General features: G+C 53.0%; 1 protein-coding gene across 2 annotated transcripts; it reads right to left on the reverse strand.

Annotated features, from left to right (window-relative positions):
• Positions 1-7165: 7165 nt before the first annotated feature.
• Positions 7166-22435, reverse strand: MLEC (malectin). Of its 2 annotated transcripts, XM_075534588.1 has the most exons (5): positions 22024-22426; positions 15346-15524; positions 14622-14798; positions 14464-14521; positions 7166-12158 (listed from the first exon to the last, which is right to left on the reverse strand). In XM_075534588.1, the coding sequence occupies exons 1-5, from the start codon at positions 22250-22252 to the stop codon at positions 11929-11931; spliced, it is 873 nt and encodes a 290-aa protein (XP_075390703.1). In that variant the 5' UTR covers positions 22253-22426; the 3' UTR covers positions 7166-11928. The 2 variants fall into 2 exon arrangements, with proteins under 2 accessions (XP_075390703.1, XP_075390704.1); XM_075534589.1 differs by lacking the exons at positions 14464-14521; positions 14622-14798 and having other exon boundaries at positions 22024-22435.
• Between the last annotated feature and the right edge of the window lie 2276 nt (positions 22436-24711).

The raw sequence follows: 24711 nt of genomic DNA on the forward strand, positions 1-24711 counted from the left end.
ACGCTAGGGGGCGGGGCGCTCCAGAGGCGGGGCCGGGGCGGGGCGCGCCGGGAGGCGTGGCCGGGGCGATATGGGCGGGGCCTGCGGCGGGGCGGGGCTGCGCGCTAAACCAACTTTGGAGGAACCCCTGGTGGCGTGAAGGGGCTGCTGGGGGCTTTGGTCACCCCCGCATTCTCAAAATGTTTTTTATGTTCGGCTGGCGATCGTAAACTATAGATACAGCATCTGAGGAAGATGTTCATTCATTTCAATGAAAATAGTACTTGCAGAGGCAACGTCTAGAGAAGCCTTCTGTGCGTGGAAGGACGTGGGGCACACTAGTCAACCCCCAAAGGACAAGTACGGAATGAGACCAGGGAGAGAAAGAACAAAATCAAAGACGACTATCACACCAAAGGGAACAGATGTTGGAGGCTGTCTCAGAGTAAGGGCAGGTGAAACGATAGGCCAGGGGAGGTACCGGCAAACTTCCTGATGGAAGAGCCAAACCTGACAAAGCGGTAGGTGCTGAATGGGTGGTGAGAGCTTGTTCTGCAGAAGTTAAACCCTCACAAGAATTTAAAAATTATTTGAGAGCCATATATATTTTTGTACAAACCATGGTCTGAATAATATCCTTAAATTTTTCCTCCCAATTTTCAATTTCAAGTGTTCAATTCTCAGAGCCACACGTGCGTCCCGAGGCAGCCACAGAAGGCTCTCCAGCCATACTTGGCCGACCCTGGGCTAGAGGTGTGGCAGGTGGTGTTAATTTGCGTGAAGGGGAAGACAGTGATCCACAAATGGGAGGCATCAAGGGAGCGGGTAATCTGTTGGGGGTGGGTTGATTAGTAGTTTAAACTGTGGAGAACAAAAATTGATGGTCTGAAATGTAAATCCCCACCCAATTCACAATTTGTAAACTTGTTAATAAATAAATAAGCCCCCCTAGTTAGACTGTCATCCCTAAGACTGGCCCAGGAGCCTGGTGACGCAGTGAGCTCTGCATGCCTTGGGCTAGAATCGCCAAGTCAGCCATGGGAACCCACCAAACACTCGGTGGGAGAAAGACGAGGCTTTCTGCTCCCATGAAGTTTTTTTTTAATTGTTTTATTAGGGACTCATACAATTCTTATCACAATCCATACATATATCAATTGTTTAAGGCACATTTGTACATTCATTGCCCTCATCATTCTCAAAACATGTTTCCACTTAAGCCCCTGGTATCAGGTCCTCATTTTCTCCCTTCTTCCCGATCCCCCTCCATCATGAACCCTTGATAATTTATAAATTATTATTTTGTCATATCTTGCCCTGTCCGACGTCTCCCTTCACCCACTTTCTATTGTCCAACTCCCATGAAGACTTACAGGCTACAGTAAACCATCTTACAGGACTGGTTCTTCTCTGTCTACAGCAGTGGTTCTCGGCCTTCCTAACGCCTCAACCATTTTCATTGCTCCTTCATCACTGTAATTTTGCTACGGTTATGAACTGGGCGACCTCTGTGAATGGGTCGTTCGCTTCCCCCAAAGGGGTCGGGACCCACAGGTTGAGAACTGCTGGTCTATGAGATCACAGAATCAGAATGGACTTGAAGGCAGAGTTTTTGTTTTCATTGAAGGCTTACGGAACCAGGCGTTGCACTAGACATTGGGCTGGACCAAAGGGAATGCAGGGAGAGGAGGGCAGGGGCTGGGTGGTCCCTAATTCCCTGTCAGTGCGTTGGAGGCCGAGAACGGAGGGGACGTGTCTGCTAGGCCACTGTCACCTCCCCCCACCATGGTCAGCCAGTCCCTCTCACCTGGCGTGAGGCCCCTGGGTGGGGCTGAAGGCCCAGGCTGCTTCCTGGGCCACATCCAAGCCAGACTCCACCCCTGCTGCCTAGCTGGGTGGAAGGGAATGTGGCCAAGCTCCTGGCTAAATGCTGCCTGTCGACTTTGGGAGTTGTTTTTTTTTTTAAAGCCACGGGGTGACACTTAGCAAAGGTTCTGGGCAGGTTTTAGTAAACATGTAGAAAATAAATGTCTTTCCTTCCGCAAGTAGCTCTTTTTTACCATTCAACAGTGAGTGGTTACTGAGGAATTTCTGGAACTTTGACTATGTTCCTAGATTAGGAATGGCCACGAGGAGGCTCTGCCCTTGCTTCCCACATTCACTTGCTCAATGAACCTTTGTCTCAGCTCTTTGGGGCCAGTGGCTGGGGACCCAGGCCCTTTTCTTTCCAGAACTGAGGCGAACTTTTGCCTCCTTTACCTGCGACCCCACACCCAGGATCTCCGCCTTCCATGTACACACAGAGATGTTCGCAGGAGGGCTATTTGTGACACCCACAAATGGCCAGCAAGGTACAGTGGCCTCTATACGAAGAAGCAGCTTTGAAAGGATGAGGTCTGTGTGTGTCCTAACTCACAGGGGGAGACCGCCAAGGGTCTAGCAAATGGAGGGTGTGTGGGGGAAACAAATGGCAGGAAACAGAAAGCATGTGAACACACATGTATGTATGTCACTGCAAGGTTGGGGGTCTGGACAGATACCCGAGAGTCTCAACTCTGCTTTCCAGGGGGAGGAGGGCCCTGCAAGGGGCTAAACGGGGATAGCTGAGGGGCTTCCAAAAATCCCGCAGGCACTTCCAGTATTTTTTGATTCTGTTAGTCTACCACTTCTTAAAGCCCCCTCGTATTTGGGTTGTTTTCACTCTTTTTAATAAAATTTTAAACATTAAAGGAATTATTGCCAAACTATTTTGAGGGTGATAAGAGCTTATCGTTAATACACTTGGAATCATTCACAGAATAAGTGAAAAGAGGTTGTGATGTGTCTGTTATCAGAGAAGGCTCTGGAATGGACCAAGGGTTGCTGGAGTTGGGGGCTGCCTACCATCCTCTGCCCTTTGTCCAACTCTGAGTGTTCTATGTGCTTTAAGTTCTTCCCAATGCAAAATCCAAAATGGGGATTGGGCAAGGTCTGACTCCGACCCTCTTCCAGGAGTCTCAGCCTTAGTCGTCTTGGCTCCTCCCATCATATTGTCCTGTTCTCCATCCAAGGGGTGGGGGGGAAACCCCAGAAGAGGTCCAGGTGGGGGAAATGCTGGGGTGGAGGTCCCGCGGTGGTCTGGCACTCCTGTGACTCCCATTTTCCACCCTGGAGCCGCCATGCTTGTGTTTACACTTGACATTGCTTAGCTGCTGATACTCCTTTCCTCGTGCCTTGCCTGGGGGCTGGCTCCAGAGTGGGGCGGCCCCAGGTATCCAGGGGCCCAGCCCGAGGCTGGAGCAACCTGCCTCCCAGCAGTGCCGTGGACCTGGCAGCAAGGCCGCACAGGGGCCCCAAAGGCCCGGTCAAGGCAGCCGTGTCCAGCGGCAGGTCACGCCTTCCAAGTCTCCAATGATTCCTGGTTGTTTTCACTCTTAGTTATTTCTGCAGTCTGATTTCAAGTCCGTAGCATCACTGGTAGCTTGTATACCTTTTTAAAAGGTGCTGACTCATAGAGCTCCTATCCTCTAGGGCAGGACACAACTGCCCCTGTGGGTTTCCAAGACTGTAACTCTTTGGACAATCATAAAATACTGTGTAGTATTACAAACAGGGAAATCTGTATGCCAACATAGTACAAGCTCTCCAAGACGTACCGAGTGGCAGAGCAGAAGGGTAGGTGGGTATGGTAGCAGCCCATTCTGAGGACTATGTGTGTATGTCAGCAGTTCTCAACCTGTAGGTCACGACCCCTTTGGATAGTCGAATGATCCTTTCACAGAGGTCGCCCGATTCATCACAGTAGCAAAATGACAGTGATGAAGTAGCAACGAAAATAATTTTATGGTTGGAGGGGTCACCACCACATGAGGAACTGTGTGACAGGGTCGTGGCGTGAGGAAGGCTGATGTATGTGGTGCTCGGAAGGCATAATGCTTAAGTGTGGGGCTGCTAACCACAAGGTCAGCAGTTTGAAATCACCAGCCACTCTGGGGGAGAAAGACGAAGCTTTCTACTCACATCAATCCTGAAAACCCACTGGGGCAGTTCTATCCCATCCTATGGGGTCAACTCTGAGTGGGCATCGATTTGACGGTAATTAGGTTTGGGTGTGTGTGTGGGTGGAAACGGCCCTATCTATAAACCCACCTGCTGTAATGTGAGCACTTGCTGGAAGCTGTACTCTCAGCGTTTCAAATACCTGCAGGGTCCACCAGGATGGACAGGCATCTGCAGAGCTTCTGAGGTCAGGTGGGAGAGCAAGCCCCTCAAGTCGGCCCGCTGAAACCAGTAGGAATCTCAGCGGAGCATGGTTCTGCTCAACAGCTCTGGCCAGGCCAGCAGCCAGGATCAATCACTAGAGGAGGGTACTGCATTTTGGTGAAGGGCCAAGAGAGGAAGGAAACTGTCCCTTGATGAGGTGGATTCCAGCATGACAGCCCCCCCCCCCAAGGAGATAGGACCGCTTTATTCTGGACAGAGACTCTCCCCGCAACAACTCGAGTTGACACAACTTCTGCTCTCGCTCCATGTAAATACGTCTAAGTGGACAGATACCCACCAGTCTGTCTCCCTGGGATAAGGAACGGCGGAAGGGGAAGGAGGAATCTTCACATTTTACATCCCAAGTGGTTTTCAAAATCTATCTATGCCTTTCCTGCACCACTAAACACCCTCCACGGTTACCGTTTCTAAAGTAGAGTTTCACACACCCTCCCTGTCCCCGTGCAACAGGGGGGCAGCATTTTTAGAGTTCCTTTTTGAAGGCAGGGCATGAAGGCAGGAAGAGGCCAAGTCTGGCTCCCAGGGCAGCATTCCAGGCCGGCACGCCTGCTCCCAGCTATGTGACTCTGGGTAGGTTACTTACGAGCCCTTGTTCCTCACCGAGGAACAAACCCAGTTCAGGCTTGCCGTCCGTCCATCTTCCCTACGATTTGTTGTGAAGCAGAAATGGCAGAACAGCAACAGGAAAGACCAGGCGCGTTGGCACAAAAGTGTCCCAAGACTGGTCACTATATGGCAATGTATCGAAGCGGCCCGGAGATAAGAACTCGGGTCAGCACTGAGGGAAGGGACCGGAGTCCAGGCCTTGAAACCACGACCACGCGCTGCCACTCACAGAAACCCTGAAGCACAGAGTCGAAATGCCATTGCAGGAAGAGTCTCATCTCTCTCCTTCGGAGTGACCAGTGGGCTTAGACGTTAGCGGCCCAACGAGCAGGACACAGCACCAACAACAGGTGATGGCCAACAACAGGTGACTGCAGTGAGTAAACCCACGTCACTGAGTCTCTTTGTACAAGCTTTCGGCAATGTACCACCCCACCCCCACAGAGCCTATGGGCTGTTTCTTTTGTTTTTAAAAACTAGTTTAAGTCGTAAACAAATATAAGACTACTGGCCCAGAGCTCCCACCTCTTCTTCTCCTCCCCCGACTAGTGGGTCCCCTCTCGGACGCCCACACCCCACCCACCCCTTTCGGCCTGTATCCATCCCCTCTCCATGGCTACTGCAGCAAAGCTTTCCAGTAAGTGCCGAAAAAACTCTTCCTTCTTCCTGCATGGGCGAGAGGTCTGCACGCGGGCTCCAGCCATCCGGGAGCCCCGTTTCCTCCGCCAGATTAGGATCGGAACCCAAGGAGTGGTCCGGCCCAACCCCAGTACTTGGCCCAAGATGATAGAACTCAGGCGACTTCCCTCCCTTCAAACTCTCTGGGGCTGAGCTTCTTCAGGTCTCTTCCTGCTACAGGTGCCTTGCCAGGCACAAACTAACTAGAGGGGGGCACCTATGGTGGGTGGGCTCAGACTGACAAAGAGGGTCCGTGAGGCCTCACAGGCCCGAGAGCAAATGCCATCACACTGGCAGCTTCCTTGGAGCTGAGCTGGGTTCTGCCTTTCAAGGGGTAACCGAGGGAGATAGGCTAGCCCCCTGCTACAGCACTCCCTTCTCACACCTGCTTGGAGAAAGAGCAAGCAGGCTCTGGGCCTGCGGGAGGGAGTGCAGTCCTTAAGAACCAAAGTCCGGGATGCTTTTTGCCGGCTGTGTGGCCTTGGGAAAATCCTTTCTCCTTTGCAAAGCCTCTCCACCGTCCTGATGCTGCCGCTCTTTCATACAGCTCCTCATGTGGTGGTGACCCCCCAACCATCGCATTATTCGTCACTGTCATTTTGCTACTGTTATGAATCGAGCGGCCCCCGTCAAAGGATCATTGGACCGGCAAAGGGGTCGCGACCCACAGGTTGAGAACCGCCGCCCTACCTCTTTGCTTGGTGATAGAGAACTTGGCTTTGTACTGGGACCTTTTCGATAAAGGATAATTAGCATGATTACAAGGAATTCTGGTGAAAGGTCGGAACATCAGACCCAAAAGCTGCTCTATGGGAGAGATGTGCCATGGCAGCCTCCTTCCGTGAAGATGAAAAGCCAAAATCCCAAACCTGCTGCCATCAAGCCGATTCTGACTCCTCAAGGTTTCATCTTGAGGAGAGAGCGGACAGCCTCCTCTTTCCCCCACAGAGCAATTGGTGGGTTTGAACTGACTGACGACCTTGACCTTGTGGTTAGGGACCGCTCTCCGTTGCTATGCATCAGAATGGACTTGACACATGGCTTGTTATTCTTATCACTATTACTTGTAAAGGCTCGAAAAGAACAAGGGCTTTGAGGCAGACGGGGTTTGAGACTTGGCATGACCAGATACGGAACAGCCTGGGATGGATTGTGAAACCGTCTTTCAGCTTAGTGCTCCTCAGTTGTAGAACGGGGTGATAACCCAGAGGAAGAAACCCCTTTCTGCTTCTTTCCGTTGCAGGCTCACTGCTGATAAGGACACTAGCAAAGGAAGAAGAAGAGACAAGTCTCCCCAGGTTGTCTGCCCAGGGGAGGGACGGGGAGAAGCAGGCCCAGGCCCAGGGTCTTGGGGCAGCTACAGCCTGGTACTGCTGTGAAAGTAGAAACAAAGCCAGGGTAGCTCGACTTCTGCCGCTTCACCTGGCAGCCGGTGGAAACGACCAGACAGGGTTTTATGGAGTGTCTTTTCCTGAGCCATGTATCACAAGAAAAGCGAAAGGCAGACAGCTCAATGGACAAATGTCTCTGGCCTCCTCCTCAGGGAGCCCATCACAGCCCAGATCTCCCACCCCTCCACCCCCACCCCTTCCCCGGGACCTCTCCCCAGGATGATTCGAATTCAATCTCCACACAAGAGTGTCACTGCAAATTGTTTATTAAAACACAAAGCAATGGACAGTGAAAAACATCCTGATTTTTTTTTTCCTTTTTGGTGGGAGTGGGGGGGTCAGAGTAGGGGTAGGGACAGATGGAGACAGCCCCAAAGGAAAGAAAGACAGCTCTACCCACCCCTACAGCTTGCCCTGGCCAGGCAGGTCCAAAGCCCTCCCCATCACGCCTTGCTGTGCCGCTAGAAACAGGTGTTGTGCCTACAGCGCGGGGGCTGGGTTCCGGGCAGCCAGTGGATGAGCAACTGGAGTGGAAGATGCGAGAAGAGTGACTGGGAATGTGACCCTATCTCCACTCCTCGGTACCGACCAGAGCAGCCAGGCCCAGTGTGCAGGGCCGGTCAGGCCCGTCAAGGGTGAAGAGGCAGCCCTGAGCTCTGAGGGGGCAGCTGGTCCTAGCTTGGGAGAACCTAGGAGGAGGAAAAGTTAGCATCCCTTCCATCCGAGAAGGGAACTAATCCAGGGTCAAATTTCTTTTCATTCCCTGGATGACAATACACCAGGGAACAGAGGCGTCGAGAAGGTCTCTTTCCTCGTTTTGTTAGAACGTCTCTCCCTGCCAATTCTCCCCACCCACCTGGCAGCTCGGGTCTCCTTTCCCGACACTTGCCCCTTAAAAGGACGGAAAGCACTTCAATTTGTTGTTGTTTTTCCTCAGACTGAAATAAAGCACCAAAGCTCAAAATAGAGGTGAGAAGAGAGCTCTGCTTTTTTCTTGGTGCGATAGGTCCCCATCTCACAAGACTGCCTGGTGCGGGCAGTGCCAAGGTCCCCTCTGCCAACTCCAACAGGCACTACTGTTCCCCCAGTTGCCAGCATAATCCTGGCTCCTGGTTCTTACACTTCTTGGGGGAGGGGAGGGTGGGAACCGTCCCCCGTCCCTAAGGATGCAGCTGCTCTTACACTGCCAACTCAAGCCAGTCCCCAAATCACCTGCTCTTCTCAGGTTGGCTCGGCCACCTGAAGTAGGCCAGCCTAGACAGAGCCACTCAGCAAAAGGCAGCCCAGATTGGCAGCGAGTCACCTGGGGCAAAGAAAAGGCCCACACTTGCTGGGGAGCTGACCACCTGGTGCCAATCTAATCTAGTAACAAAGAGGACATCCAGCCCTCTTGCCCTGGGAGAGTCTAAGCACAGGGCAGGCCGAGGAGCCGGCCCCACTTTCTCAGCAGCTCTGTGCCAAGGTCTTGGCGCTCTTTGCAGAGAAGAGAAGCAGGGCTCTGGTTCTGTGTCAGGCCTCCCTCCCCCGGGGAGGAGCAGTGATGGCTCGGGCTCCCCTAGGTCCTTTAGGAGCTCACTGGAAGAGGCAGGGAGGACAGTCACACACGTTCCCACTTGATGCCATTCAGGCTCTTTGAGACACTGGGATTTGTCAGAATAGGCCAGCAGAGGCGGGAGGGCAGGATGGGAAGAGCCGTGGTGGGCTGGAGGACCCCTGCCCAGACCTGAAGGGAGAGGGAAGGCCCACCTGGCTCTGAGCAGGAGGAAAAGGCACTGTGCAGCCGGGAGGGGCTGCCCCACTCTGGGGGCTCCGGCGAGGGCAGAGGGCCCTCGGGCTCAGCCCCGGGCTTTCCCGAGGGTAGGTTTCCAGGGAGAGGAAGAGTACAGAGCAGGAAAGGGAAGACACTGCTGCCATTTCCTGAAGTTTGGCTGAGATTCTACAAGCCATGGTCAGGCTTTCCCAGGAGAGGCTACAGGCAGGATAAGAAGGAAGAGAAATTCCTTAAAACAGAAGCTTCTCCAGACAGACAAGGAAGTCGACCCCCAAAGCTAAAAGTGGATCCAGCAGTTCCCAGGCTTGGAGAGGAGGAGGAGGAGGAGGGACACTTCACTTTGAGGCCAGCCCACCATCTCAGGGCTTAAGCAAACTCAATGGGAGTGCCCAGTGGCAGGCCAGGGTCTCTGAGGCCAACAGTGAGAAGGACAGAGGAAGAATCGCCTCAAAGCAACAGGCGGCCCCCTGGGGCTGGGGCTCCGATATAACCCCAGAGCAGCCTCTCCTGAGGAGTGGCATTTTTTTTTCCAGCCAAAATGAATTTAGGTTGAGGAGGTGAGCAGCCTAGGCAGCTTCCTGACAGCAGTGCCCAGATGAGGCCCCTGACCCGTCAGAGTTCAAGGCTGATTCTCAGCCCACCCCAGGGGTGGGACCGAAGCCCCGCTGTCTAGAGGAACTTCACCCTGGCCATCCACTTGTCATCTTCCACGGGCTCTACAGTCCCAAGACAGAGCACGGCCCTCGGAGGAGCATGCCATCCTGGCATCAAGCACCCCCGCCCCAAAGATGCAGCACTCATGCCAATGAATGTTGGGAAAAGCAACAGATGAACAACAGAGTAATTCTCAACATACACAATACGAAAATAAAAATAAAGAGCACCCCATCCCACCCCTTTACACACTTCATGTACCTATATGATCTTAGAGGAGAAAAAAAGGGAAAAACAAAACAAAACAAAAAAAAAAAACCTTTCAAGTTCAGCATGAGGAGCCAGCCCCAGGCAGCTCTTGTTAACTGGGTGGGCTTGGCTCCAGGGGACTCTGCCCCAGCCCCCACACACTTCCTCCCATTTCCTCACTTCCCTTGAGTTGTGAACATAGGAAGATATTCCTTCCTTTCCAAGACAACCGCAAAGGAAAGTGCCCCCTGCCCCCAGCTCAAGGGGGAGGAGGACCTGGAAGCAGGCAGAAGCCCAGCTGTGGGGCTCACAGTACCATGGGGAGGTGGCCGAGGCGGCCTCCAGGGTTGAGGTGAGGAAGCTGGGCCCCTCCTTGGGCAGAGAGGCCTGGCCACTAACAAGGCTTAAAAGGGAGGCAGAGAGTCTGAGGCTCTCTAATCGGAAGGATGCCTACCACCCCAGGCAAGTGGTCCAGGACCTCATCCTTTCCTCGGCCCCCACCTCACAAAACAACTCCCCAGAAGTTCTTGGAAAGGGGACTGACTTCATCCTCAGACCACAGCTGGCCGGCTGCCTGACTCGATACCACACTCCTGGGGCCCAAGGTCCAGCTCACAGAAAGGGCTACAACTCTTCAAGCACCCAATCCGGGCTGGGAAGTAACTCGTTAAGAGCCAAAAACCAAGGCATGGGCCTATCTCACGGAGAGGAGGACAAATTTACCAACGTCTTAAAATATCCAGTAAGGCAAACTCAAAACTAGACATTCTAGAAGAGGGGCCTGGCCTGATCTGAGATTCCATGTGGACCCTGCAGCCTCCCAGACACCACGTTGCTGGGAGCCTGCCTGGGCCCTCCTCCTCCTCAGCTGCTCTAACTAGGAAAGGGCGACAATGATAACAAAGGCTGGGGCCAGGGATGCTTTGTTTCCTGCAGAAACTGCCGTGGGGCATCGCGGACAGGTGCTCAGGTGCTAAGGGTGATTTCAGAGAGGCCAGGACTCTGGTGTGCTGGCAATCTCTCGGCTCATCACCCCAAGAGCCCAGCTGCTGCCCAGAAAGGGCATGAAAGGGCAGCAGGGTGGGGACTAGACACTTTGTGGGCCTTGCTGCAGTTCAAAGACAGCCAGTCCGGCCAGTTCCTTGGGGGCAGCACTAGGCATAAAGCAAAACTGAGTGCAACGGGACTGAAAATGTGTCTGTGACACACAGGGACCTAGAAGGGCAAGGGGACAAGTGGACATCTGATACCAGCCACTCACAGCAGTGGCCAGTCACTTAGTAGGCCTCAAGCCTCTGAGCTTGTTCCTCAATTATGCTAACATCAGCCTTTTCCAATCCAAAGATCAGAAGAGACTTTTAAGGTCAAGAGTCTCGTTGCTGCAGGCTGGAAAGCACCCTTGCCCCTGGCAGCAAGACCGCCCGACAGAGGGGCCAGTGAGAGAACTGCTGGCTCAGACGGACCCGGGATGGGAGGTACCAGCAAAATGAGGTGGTGAGGCAGGAGAGGGCCAGACATTCAATCAGGAGGAATCCCAAGTCTCCTTCCCTCCTGCTAAGAACTCAGTGGGGCTGGCACAAAGGGAGAGGAGATTGCAAATGAGCCAGATTCAGGGGGTGGGGAGGAAATCAAGTCCCCAACAGGCACTAAAATCAAAGGGATTTGTTGCGGTAACAAGTCAGAGGAGAGGCAACCTGAGGACCTGACAAACTCATTGTCTTGGATACCAGACAGCCCTCTCGTTGGCACATGTCAGGGAGACAAGCAATGACGGCAGACCTCACATGCCATTCCTGGGCGACACTCAGAAAGGCTGCCAAGCCCGAGGGCAGCGACTAGTCTTCTTTCTCCACCCTCCTTCACCTGTACAAGTGTCCCACTGCCGCAGACACGTACTCTCAAGCCTGGGTCACCGGGAAACTGACTTGGTTGGGACTGCAGAACATACTGGACTCCCAGCCCTGATCTCCTCAGGGAAGAAGATGGCACTTCCCTGGTGCTAATGCCTAAGTGGAAAAAGGGAGTCAGTGTCCTCTCCACTAGGCATACAGACTGGGGTCCTGGACCGGACGATCCAGTCTTGCCCTCAGTACCCGGGACAGGAAAACACAGCTGGAGACCAGCTGCAGAGAGAGGGCTGGGACTGAAGGGGGTCCAGGGCCAGGTGGTGGGTGAGGGCTGCTCTCTACTCACTCAGCCTCTTTTGATCTCCTTTAATTTCCGCGTGTGTGGCGCTGTTTGTTTTTGTCAATCATTGTGAAAAACAAGGAAACCAAAACCAAGGTGTCTGGTTTCTTTCCCACACCCCTCCGCCCTGTTCAGGATGCTAATTTGTTCTCACAGGCGGCAGAGGCAGAAGAGGGTTGGAATGAAGACTCCAAAGGCCACCAGGATGGGAAACATGAGGCTGCTGTTGTCCGAGGCATAGGGGTTGGGCGTGCGGGGGCCGGACTGCACCCGGTTCTTATTGGTCTGTCTTTTGAGATTAGACCCTTCGTCATATTCTTCTTCTTCTTCTTCCTCTTCTTTTTTTTCCAATCCTGGATGAGGCTGCAGCTTTGGTACATCTGACACAAGAAAGTAAACACATGTAAGGAGACCCACAACAGTTAAGTGAGACCACAAGACAGAGATCCCTGGGGAGCCTGACTGGGCCACGGGACAGAGCTCCACCAGCCAAACCAGCCTGGGGTCCACGGACCACCAGGGCACCACCAGCAACATCTTCGGGTTGAGCTAAAGGCAGTGCCAGCCTGTTCTCCTCTCAGAACCCAGGGGAGCACCTACTGACCTCTCTCACACCCCAATCCCTTTTTTGTTTTGTTTTAAGCCCTATTTTATTGTGGAAGTTTACCCTGCAAATAAGGACGCTGCACAATTTCTACTCAAACCATCTCGTGACACTGACTACATTTTTCACAGCGTCGCCAATCTCAGCACTCTCTCCTGCTCGAACCATTTCCAGAACCCTCGCTGCCTGCACCCTTGCCTTCTCCCTTTGGCCGTTCCCTTCAGTCACATACCCACCAACCAAGCCACCAGGCGCTGACGGGCAGCAGGTGGAGCCCAGTGCTGGGTTCTCAGCACACATGAACCCCTCTGCTCTCCCACGTGCCTCGGCACTCTGGCACAAATCTGCTTGTGGACCAGACCCCGTGCCAGACAGCCCATCACATCAACAAAGCCAGAGAAAAGTCTCAGGGCGCTCTGGGAACAGGCACAGAGGGAGGGGAGGGTCGAAAAGCTCCCAAAGATAATACCAGCCTGAAGCAGGCAGCCATACAGTAAGACTTAGAACCCAAGACTGGCGACCAAGGACAAGGAGACATTAACACCTCATCTGTTGCCCTACCCTAGCCCAGCAGATCCAGACTCTCCTGCTACCTTTCCCTTTGCCCAGGAAAGAGAGGTCAAGCAATGAAACCACCTAAGGACCCATCTTAGTAAATTCCAAATAATTGATAAGGGTCAGCACCTTTCAGTGCTCTTAATTAACACTGAAGTTCAAGTCTTTGTTCAAGACACAAGCAGCTGATTGAAGCAGGATTTGAACACAGAGCAAAGTGGCTGGCTTGTGGCTAGCACCATGCTGACAATCTTCCTCACAATCCCGCTTGAAATAGGTCTTCCCAGAAGGCTGATGGTGCCCAGCTATTGAGAGATATAGCATCTGGGGACTTAAAGGCTTGAAAGTAAACAAGTGGCCATCTAGCCCAGAAGCAACAAAGCCCACATGGAAGAAGCACACCAGCCTCTGTGATCATGAAGGGTCGAGGAGACCAGGTTTCAAGCAACAATGGCGGGAAAAAAATATATCGTGAATGAGGGGAGTGCATTTTGAGGACCCAATGCCCATCTGTAGACAACTGGACATCCCTTGTAGTGGGGAGGAGATGAATCACTCAGGGTTCAGGGTAGCAACAATGAAATTCAAAACCTTCCTCTAGTTCTTAAATGCTTCCTCCCCCCAGTTATCATGATCCCAATTCTACCTTGCAAACTTGGTTAGACCAGAGGATGCATAGCGGTACAGTTGGGATCTGGAAACACAGGGAATCTAGGACGGATGAACCCCTCAGGACCAACCGTGAGAGTGGCGATACCGGGAGGGAGGGAAGGAAGTGTAGAAAGGGGGAACCAATCTCGAGGATCTACATATAACCTCCTCTCTGGGGGATAGGCAACAGGTAAGTGGGTGAAGGGAGATGCTGGGCAGTATAAGATAAAATAATAATTTATAAATTACTAAGGGTTCATGAGGGGGGAGCGGGAGGAAAAAAAGGAAAATGAGCTGATTCCAGGAACCCAAGTGGAAGGCAAATTTTGAGAATGATGAGGGCAAGCAAGGAATGTATAAGGGTGCTTTACTCAATTGATGTATGTATGGATTGTGATAAGAGTTGTATGAGCCCCAATAAAATGATTTATAAAATTAAACAAAAGAAGAAATAGGTGTTCCCAAAATAGTGGCCACCTAAGTTACTCCCCTCAGCCATATCCTTTTTGTCATTTTTGTTTAGAATAAATACCCTTAGGACACGTGCCAGGTGAGAGGGAGGGTTCCCTCAGCTAGACCTCTAGCTTCAGGTCCTCCAGCTCAGAGCCAGCTGTTCAGCCACAGCGGTCAAGCCTCAAAGCTGCACAGACCACTAAGAGGAGACGGTTCTCAGCAAAATGACCAAGTGCCCAATCTCCTTAGAAGTCCAAGTTGGCAGAGTTCAAGTTAAGGGCAAGCATGAACTGCAGCCCCCTGCTGCCCAGAGAGTACCACCAAGCGGAGACAGTGGCAGAACTGGACAATTTTTCTCACTGAGAACAACTAGATCCTTCAGCCCAAGTAAAAATAAATGAATCAATAAAAACAGGACTTACCATCCACCGTCCCAGTCATGATATAGAGTGCACAGACTTTGGGATTGTCATAGTACCCCTAGGAAATGGAAAGCAGTGGTCAGCACCGCAGCAAGCATGTCCCCTACCCCCACTCTCAGTGCCCTTGCTCAGTCGGGCGGGCAGGGCAGGGCGTTTACCTTGACAAACTCAATGTTGAGTTTCCCTGTGAAGGTGGACACCTCCCCCTGGACACTCAACTTCCCCTTTCTGATGCTCATGGGGATGATCTCGTCGTGAGCTGTGCTGTGCCCAACGCGGTCAAAGATGTCCAAGTCCTTCACCACAACGTGGCCATTCAATCGCACATCAAACACCTTGCAGGAGCAGAAAAGGAGGCAAGGTCAAAACCATCCGCTTCATAGCCCTTCTGCAGTTGGACATTGTGTGCCTGCCTGGATGCGAAGTTCAAAACTGATTTATGACCCTTCTGGGCTAGGTACCCTGAGGGTGGTTACAGGCTTTACCTGCGCTAACTCAGACCCGGTCATGGCCAAGAAGGTCTCGTCCTGGCTGAGGGACAAAGGATGGGCACAAAAAGCGCAAAGAGAAAGAAGGGGTTCACAAGAAGGGGCAGAAGCAGTCAAACAGAGAACAGGGAGGTCTAAGGGGAAGCAAAGCAGGACCAGTTGGTGGCCAATAACTAGGATTCTGGCGCTGAATTTTTGCCACCAACTTCCTGGGCAACCTCATGAGCAATGAAGGGACCCGAGGTTCTCTGGGGGACACAAAGAATTAGGCATTTCCTCCCAACTCAGCGGTTTCTCACTTCTGAGGAGGCTCTTACACACTCTGGCCCGTAGTGAAGGACTCTCCATGAGCAGCACCATCCCACTGAGCCAGCAGGGGCCTGAGCAGCCTCACCTTCTGCTGGGACTGGGCAAAGTAGACCTCAGCAAACTTCAACACCAGCACGTAGTCCCCCTCCTCCTTGATGGGCACTTCATAGCCAAACGTCTCCTCATTGTACCGCTCGGTTTGATACAGGATCTGGTCCTCGGGATTGGAGCGCAGGATCGGCAGTTTCATGCCATAGTCTGATGCTAGAGACAGGAGGCATAAGCCACATTAGAGAAAAGGCACAAAAGAAAAGCAGAAACCGCAGGGTGGCCCGAGTCACTTCCAGGGTAAAACTCCTGGCCTCTGCACCTGGCTCCAAAGGGCCCAGACACAAAGGCTGGGGGACAGGAAGGCAGGAGGCCATTACCAAGGAGGTGCTAGACCACAAAGAAAGCTCCCCAGAATTGCCCCAACAGCCCCCATAACCTTCAGAGCAGAAGGTTTGAACTTTTTTGGTATCTCCAACACAATGCATCAACTACAGTCTTCCCTGTACTGTGCAGAGAACGGGCCCCACGGGCTGCACCTCAGAGCAGCCTCATAAGGCGGGGTGGCCAGTTGCTCCACACCAGGCAACCATGCCGACACTCACACAGTGCTTTTTCCTTATTCAGAAAAGGGTATCTGGTTAAGTACAAAGAAGATACAACTTTTTTCTTTTTAAAGAATTTTCATTCAAAAAGCACCCAGGCCGGTGAAGAGACAGGTAGCCCCAGTGAAGGCTAGATGCTCTCTAATTACCTTTAATCTTAGCACTTAGTGCTCACTACATCACAAAAACCCCACTTTACCTACTCTTTGGAACATCCCAGGAGTAATGCCAAAGGCAGGGAAAAAGCTCGGACTCATCAGGAGCCTCACTGACAGCCTGGCCTTGGAGATGGGGCTGGGGGAGGGGCATGGGGGTTTGCTCAGCACTGGCTCCACCACAGCTGGGAAACAGTCACAGAATCGGACCAGCTGCTGTTGGCACCTCTGGCTGTAGCCACTCCCTCGGGGTGGGTGGCGGGGGAGGGCTCCTTCCACACTGACAAGGACTGAGGCAAGGCCACTTGCGGCCAGTGTCAGAAGAGCGCCCTTGCCCTCCCACTTAACAAACAGAGCTGCGTCTCCTCACAGCCACTCCACCGTGCAGCCCAAGCAGGCCACAGCTCTGCTTCCTCCCAGAGAGCAGCTCTTACTAGGCCCTCCTGAGCAGAACACAGCTCACCCTGTGGGTTTCCACCACTGTCCTTCTCTACGGCAACACAGCCTCATCTCTCTCCTGTGGAGCAGCTGGTGGGTTTGAACTGCTGACCTGCAGTTATCAGTTTAGTGTGCCCCCAAGTACAGGGCTCTCAGCCCCAGGGCTCTTCAGGGCACCACAGATCTACTTTCCAAACCAGACCCAGCGCCTACCCCTGTTCTGGAATGCAGACCTCAAAAGCACCTTCCTATGCCACAAGGCAACTCAGAAGACATGTGGCACTGGAATTCTCAGGAGTTGCCCAAGAGCTCTCACCTGGAGAGCTTTCCCCTCTGTATCTTGGAAGTGCCAAGGGACAGGACATGGAAAAGGATCCACTAAGAGCCCCAGGGGCTGAGCTCAAGTCCTCAAAAACAGAAGCACAAAGTTAACCGCTCCTGGAAGCCAAGGCAAGCTACCAAGATGGGAAGACTGATGAGACCACACAACAGGAAACTCCTTGCCTGTTGTCTTCAGCCTTTTTTGTCATCCTATTTCTCCCCAGAAAACACATCCAACAAGGGCAGTGGAGCAGCACTACAAAGGAGGGGCTGCTGCCATGCCGGGGCTCTTTCCCAGGCTCAAAAAAAAAAAAAAAAAAAGACCATGACCCCGGGGCACAAACCTATAAAGATTAAAGGGCGGCCAGTTTCCTTCCAACTTAGCTCCAAGAATTCCCTGCTTCCACCAGGACCGTGACTTTGCAAATTTAGAACAGCCCCTAGATTTGATGTATAGACACACAGACTTTCTTGTACATGTGTGTGTGGACTCTTTTTCCTACCTAGTGGAAAAAGTGAGAGAGACAGCCCCATTGTAATGAAAACTCAGCATGTGAACCAAAAATTGCCTAACCACGTTGGAGTTACCTTTAAACAGTTTCCCTGTAAAGCCCAAGTGGCCTTCCCAAGAGGTTTACAACATGTACAGTTGAATTTTCCAACATCCCAAGGGGAGAGAGAGCAAAAAAAGAATTTTCCCTCTCTTTCATCTTTCTGAATTCACGGCTCCATGATTTCACCAAAGCACAGTGTACCAGCAGCACCCTGCTCAAGTCAGGCAGTTATCCACCAGGGGGTGGGAGGGAGGGGGTAGCGGGGGAGGGGGCTATAGCGTGTCTGTGGTTTCCCAGTCCTAAGCTAGGGAGCAATCAGCCTACCTGGAAAAGAGAGCTCAGGATCTACAGGAAAATACGCAAGGACTTCAGTCTTGGCTCTGCCACACACTAGGGGATGTTTTGCAAACAGATCTTTAGGTTTCCTTACCTTTAAAGTGGGGCTGTCACCTACTCTAGGGTTGGGGACAAGGAACAAAAGACATCTGAAAAGAGCTTCTCAAAAACTCACTGCCATCGAGTCCATTCCGACTTGTAGCGCCCGACAAGGCAGGGGAGAACTGCTCCTGTGAGTTCCGAGACTGTGGCTCTTTATGGGCACAGAAAGCCTGGTTTTGTGTCCCCGAGGAACAGGCTGGTAGTTCTTAACTGCTGACCGTGTGGCTAGCATCTGACTGCCTACCTAACACCACCAGGGCTCTGTAAAGCGCTAAGAGGAGGCTCTTAAAGGTGGTTGGTAAGGGTGCACCCAGGGGCACTTTGGAAGGAAGGCCTGGTGAGCTGCTTTTGATAAATCCATCTTTCAAAATCCTAGGAAGCACAGTTCTAGGAGTGAGAGCTCACTATGGGGCAGCTGGTCAACGAAAGAGTGCCTCACACAGAGACAGGGTCCAAGGCAGGCACACTCATCTACCAGGAGCTATCTGCAGTGGCATCACCCAGGAAGTCAAAGGAAGAGAAGCAACAAGACCAACTAGAACCTCGGGCTGGGAGCCGCAGACCTGGAGAAGCCAGAATGCCCAGGACCCAGGATCCCCGGTCCTACAGGAGACCACCTCTGGGTGTCAACACAGCCTACTGTTCGTTGTTGAGCCTCTACCCAACACCCAACCACTGGAATCTTCTCCATACTGAGTTCACTATCTCTGGACTCTGCTCTGGGGAAGGCCTACAGAGAACCAAGCTCTCTCAGGTGAGGAAGAGAACAGGACGCTTCACTCTCACGCTCCTGCCTCCCCAAGGCCAAAGCCTGCCCCAGCTGGAAGGCAGGCTGCCCAGCAAAGGGTCTCCTCAGAGCCAGGGAATTAGTAATTTAATAGGCCTGGGACCCCCGCCAGAGTGTTACCCCCCTCTGAAACCACTTTCTACCCGACTTTTCATTCCAGTGAAAGGTCATCATATCAAAAAAAAAAAGAGAGAGGCACTTTCACCTACTCTGCACAGAAGAGTTTTCAGAAGCCAGGACGTGGATTTCTGCAGCGTGGCAAGTTTGACACAGAAGGAAACCATGGCTCTGAGAGGAAAGTGGGCACTTCAAGGTCATACTGGCTGACAGGCACCTTCCTGTGAAGAGAGCTCTGCATTTAAGCCAAATAACCAGGTTGATCCTAGTCGGAGCAGCAGGAGCACAGGATGGGCTGTCCAGCAGCGAGCACTGCTGGCCCACTTTCAGGCCTTGCATTTGAGGACGTATGCGCAGCGCGCTCCGAGGTCACCAGCACCCCCTGTGAGCACGAGTGCTCCTCCAGAACTCATGGCCTGGGAGAGCAGAAGGCACTATGGGACCCTGGGGCACTCACAGTCACAAGAGCCCTCACTACAAAAGACACTGCAAAGAAACAGCAAGTTCAAAAGCAGGCCAGAACCTTATCTGGCCTCACTTGGCAACAATTACTTGATTCATTCAACATAAAATGAACTTTCCTTAGCAAATACCATGGGCATGTGGGTATGGATAAATGAACGAGCGAACGAATGCAAGCACATGGCTCCCACACTGATGAGTGGACACAGCTGCTGCCAGCCAGGGTTTCCAGATACCCAACGCATTCGGATGTAAACAAGGCAGAGGCAGGAAGGTGGAGCATCCAGCCACCCTTCCCTGCGCAGGTAAGAACGAGAGTCAGGCCGCAGGAATCTCAGCCCTGGAGCTGTCCTTGTTAAGTTCTAGGGAGAGATTTCTAGGTTTTCTCCCGGGGTGAGATCAAACCGACAACCTTTAGATTGAGCATGGATTGCTTAATCCCTGCACCTCCGGGCGCCTAGACCTGCAAAAGGCTCCTTGGGCGAACCTTAGAGGTACAATTTTAACACATTATTCCAAGCTTCACCGTGACTACCCCTCATGGCCCGCCCCAGCCTTACTACCGCTTCAATTCATACCCAGGTGGGCAGAGAGGGAGATGACACCTCAGCACACCTGGGCCTTAATCTCTTTTAACTGCTGTAGCAAGCTCCTACCAGGAGCTCAAAGGCAGAGAAAGCATGGCAGATTTGGGGCCAATCTAAACACAAACAAACGAACCAGCAAATTCAACTCAGACTATTTTCTGAATGAGTGCTGTCGCTGGGCATCACATAAAACCTACTGGGTGCTAAGACAAAGGACCATCTGCCTGCTCCTCACCCAGCTATCTCCCGAGCAAAGTCCACAAACGGTCTTCAGCTTCCTCCCTGCCCAGCCCCACGGAAGGAGGAAGGCTCCAAGATGAAGATAGCTGGCAGCCGCTGCTACAGCCTCTGAAGCCCAGGGCCCTGCCTCAACTGAACCCAGGCCACATCAGGGCCAAAGGGAACCTCAGATAAACAGCCCTGTGGCCCCTCGCCCTCAGGTGAATAAATGTGGATGGGTCCCCAACAATCTCCAGGGCACGGTAATTCACTTGGAAGAAATGAGTGACACTCGATAGTAAAAGGCAAGAGCCAAACCTGAGCATCTTGTCGCCTAGTTGTCTGGAGGTGATGCAGACCCAATTTAGCAGCCTCTGCACAGGGCTGAGAACTAGCCTAGCGTTTCCAAGGCTGTACCTGCTATGGAGGTGTCGTGTCACATCCTGCTCCATCAATTGCCTGGTGGGTTTGAACCCACCTTTTATTGCATGGCCGAGTGCATTAATCACTGTGCCACGACGGCTCCTTGACTACTTTACATCCCCAACCCCCAAAACTTGATTTTCATCAGTTTGGTTCCAGGAGAGCTGATAGTACAGTGGAACTGCCCTGCCTCAAAAGGTTTCCAGGGAGTGAGAAAAGGCTTTCTCCTTGGTGAAGAGTTGCAGTTTCAGAAACCCATGAGGGCAGGTCGGCTATCCTACATGGTCACTATGAGCTGACATCAACTGGATGGCACTGAGTTGTGTAGGGTTTTCCGAGGCAGGACTTGTTCAGGATGTCTTTCTAACTGCTCACTTCACTGGTTTACAACCAAGCACTTTAACTGCTGTTCCCCTGGGGCCTTCTCTGAATTTATCACACAGTCTCAATCTCCTTTCAACACACAAAACACGAGCACGCCTTTTAAAATCCATGTTCCAGGCCTTCTTACCAGAAGAAGCCATCTAGAGAGCAGATGACCCCGAGTGGTCTGGGAGGGCGGCCAGATGGGTAGCCCTTGAGCTTAAAGGATTAGGTCTCCAGTGTGAGGACTGGGAATCTGAGACTCTCACCAGCTCCTCACATGCAGCCTTATTTGAAAAAAAAAAAGGGCTGTTGCTCACCCCAAACACGCTCCCGCCCGCCTTCCCCCCCACCCCCTTAGTCAATTCCAACTCCCAGAGACCCTAGTAGTGTTTCCATGTCAGTCTTTCCCGGAGCAGTCTATCCCCTCCAAATGAGTAGCAGGTGGACTTGAACAGCTTGACTTTGAGGTTAGCCACCTGACATCTACCGGCCCCTCCCCACACCAGTGCCACCCGGCTCCGTGTTGCTCAACCAGTTAACTGCCAATCATTTGCCCCATGGGATGGCTTCCAGCCTCGCAGGGCCTGGTTCTATGGGTTCTCTCCCAGGCAGAATATTTGGAGCTCACACCAGGTGGCCCAGCTGACACCCACGGCCAACCTCATGGGCAGGGTGCCTTCTGTATAGCCCCTTTGGAAACCGCTAACCGCTTCTACTTTTCAGCACAGATATGAGTAGTCGCTCCAAAGGGGAGGGGGGCGGTGGCGGAGGCGGCAATCAAACTTTGCTGGCCCATCTTCCTCCAAGATTCCTTTCTAGTTTCGCTAAGAGTCCAAGCCCGCCCGCTCCTGTAGATAAAGGCTCTGACCAGGGGCTGTCGGGCGCAGGGGTGGGCAAAAGAGGGGAGGAGGCACAGGTCGATAACCTCAACCCAGGCCAGGCAGGAGGCCTCGCGCGGTGGCAATGGATCGCCGTACTCTACTTTCCCAGCTGGGGGTGGGGAGGAGAGAAAAGAAGGGCTGAGAAATCACAGGAGGAGAGCTCCCAAAATAACTTCTCCTAACTCTGCCTCAATGGCTCTCGGCAGCTTTGAGCCACGGCCAGATTCTGGGCCCTGGCGAGGTCCCCGGGAAACAGCAGCGAGAAACTTCGCTCGGAAGCATGGTCGGCGGATGAGGGTCGCGGCCCGCAGCCCCCCAGTGCCCAGCTTTCCCGCAGGCCCGCCCGGCTGAGGGGCTCTCACCTCGGCCCACCCGGCCTTCCAAAGGGTCCTTGCGGAAGTGGATCCCGTGCACGTCGACATGCGCTTCGCCACCAGCGTTGACGGCCCAGATGACGCTCTCGGGCAGCCCGGCCCCCGCCGCGCCGGCCACGCCGAGCCCTGGCCCCCGAAGCGCCGGCAGAAGCAGAAGCAGCAGCAGCACTCGCAGGAGCGCCACGGCGGCTCCCTCAACCGCCCGGGCCTCTAGCATGGCGGGCCCCACCGCGAGGGTAGCCCCTGCCGACCCTCGTCCTCGGCCGGCGGCCAAGCCACCCCGGACTCAGTAAAGCAGAGCCACGGGCCGCTCTGCCTCAGCTGCCGGGGGCATGTCGCTCTCAGGCCTCCTTCTCTTCAGCCAACGGTGCCACCTCCCACCTCAGGTACAACCTACCCCGCCGCCCGGCCCCCGGCCACAACCCTGCAGCCAATCAGTGCCCAGTCCTCATTAATTACCCACCACCCCGCCGGGTGCCACCCGCCCATTGGCTGCCAGGAACGGGAGGGGGCGTGGTCACTCCCAGGCGCCGGCCCAACCGCCGGGCAAGAGATGGAGCGCGCGCAGAGGGAGGGAGTTCGGTTGAAGCGGCGGTTCGATGCGGAAGTGGTGGGGTGCAGCGCCCAGGCGGCCCCGGAATCCCGCAGCTGAATGGGAAAGGTGGCCTGGTGGGGGTGGGAAGGTTTAGGGTTGAGCGCAGTGACACGTCGCCAGCATTTCCGGTGCCTCAGACTTGGGACCGAATGGGCTCCGGAGGGGGCGTTGCCGACTTTCCCGCCCCCTCATCCTTTTTTGGGGCAGAGGCACCCGAACGTAGCTCTAGTCTAGAAGGACAAGCAATGGTCAATTCTCTTACCCGAGGGACTCATTCCCACCCCTACCCCGGTGAGGGAGAAGACCCACCCACCCCCAGAGTGGCCAAGTGCACAGGTCCTCCGGGTTCGAGCCCCACGAGGATGAGGCCCCGCCCCCACCCCTTACCGGGTTTGGGGCTGGTGGTAGAGTCCAGACGGCCGTCCAATCAGAACGGTACAACGCAGCGGAAATGCGTGACCTTTAGGGGGCGGGGCTCCAGGCTGTCTACGTTTCCATGGCGACGGCCTCCTGCTGGCCGCAGCCTCCCAGACGCGAGAGTTGGGGCTTCACCGGCCCCACAGCAGGAGGCCGGGTACTGGGCACAGTCTGCACGGAAGAGCCCTTTCTGCCCTGCAGTGACGGTCCCTGCTCTGGGTCACTGCCCAAACTCCCATTTTACAGATGGGTAAACTGAGGCTCCGAGGGAAGGTCTTGCCAAAAATCATCACATGACGAGTTTAAGCAAAGCCAAGATAAAAATCCATGTATGCATTTGTTATATGAAGACTGTATCAAATCCAGACTACGAGGATTATGGGAGAAAGGCTAGGCTTTCTATTCTTATGAAGAGTTCGTCTCGGAAATCCACAGGGGCAGTTCTAGCCTGTCCTATAGAGTCACTATGCTTCAGAACCAACCCAGTGGCAGTGAGGGCATTTGTTTTGGTTTTGGTGTGGCTAGGATGGCAATGAGTTTGTTTTTGGTTTTCCAGGATTGCCTAATTTCGCAGAAACTGCAGGATTTGAGAGAAACAAATGGGAACACTGTTGAGGTGTCTTTTTCCATATGTACGCACTGTACTTCAAGTTCAAATTTAATTGGTCTTGTAAGGGAAGTTCATGTGAAAGTGGAATTCAAAGGTAATGCAAGGTTTCTTATTTCAAAACCAAATCAAACTCGCTGTCATCGAGTCTGCCAACTCATAAGGACCCTATAGGGCAGGACAGAAATGCCTTCTGAGTTTCTGAGCCTAATTCTTTACCGGAACAGAAAGCCTTGTCTTTCTACTCCATTCTATTTGATCAGATTGCCCTAGCTTGTGCCTGTCAATGAGCTGTGTACAACAGTGAATAAAAAACACTCCCATGATATCTGGCATGTCCATGTATCCAGAGAATCCTACACAGACTTTGAACAACTCACAAATGATTCCATGAAAACAGGAGTGCTCTAAAGAAACAAAATGAGGTTTTGGAAATGGAGAGTATCCAGGAGTCTATCTCCAGCTCAACATCTGACCCCAGGGGTGGGGGTGGGAATAGTTTTTCCTATCTTTCCAGCATCTGGCGTTCTGTCCTCTGGCAGATCTGTTTCCCCTCCCAAGGCCTCCAGGACCCTACACTGGGGTTTCAAATTCCACTCTCCTCTCTGAAAACCTCTTCTCTGAAAGAACCTGACAAGTCAGAGCTTGAATAACCCTCTGAACAAGGACGTAAGGAACCAGGATGTAAGGAAAGCAGGCACAAAGAGACGGTGGGGCTTCCTCCCTCCTAGGGACGTGGCCTCAGAGTCCATGTTCTTACTCTGCCTACGGAATCTCAAATTTAGTTATTCTCAGGCAGTTTCAAAAAACAAACTTGCTGCCAGAGAGTCAATTCCGGCTCCCAGCGACCCTGTAGGTCAGGGCAGAACTGCCCCTATGGCTTTCCAACACTGGAACTCTACAGGAGTAGAACACCTCACTTTTCTCCCACAGAGCAGCTACTGGTTTCAAATTGCTGACTTTGTGATAGAAACCCCGCCCAAAAAATGGTTTTAATCTTTACCCCTCCTGCTTGCTGAACCTCTTAATGGTCTCTCCTACAAGTGTAAATCTACTG

This window comes from Tenrec ecaudatus, chromosome 16 (assembly GCF_050624435.1).
Source record: "Tenrec ecaudatus isolate mTenEca1 chromosome 16, mTenEca1.hap1, whole genome shotgun sequence".
Classification (NCBI taxonomy): Eukaryota; Metazoa; Chordata; class Mammalia; order Afrosoricida; family Tenrecidae; genus Tenrec; species Tenrec ecaudatus.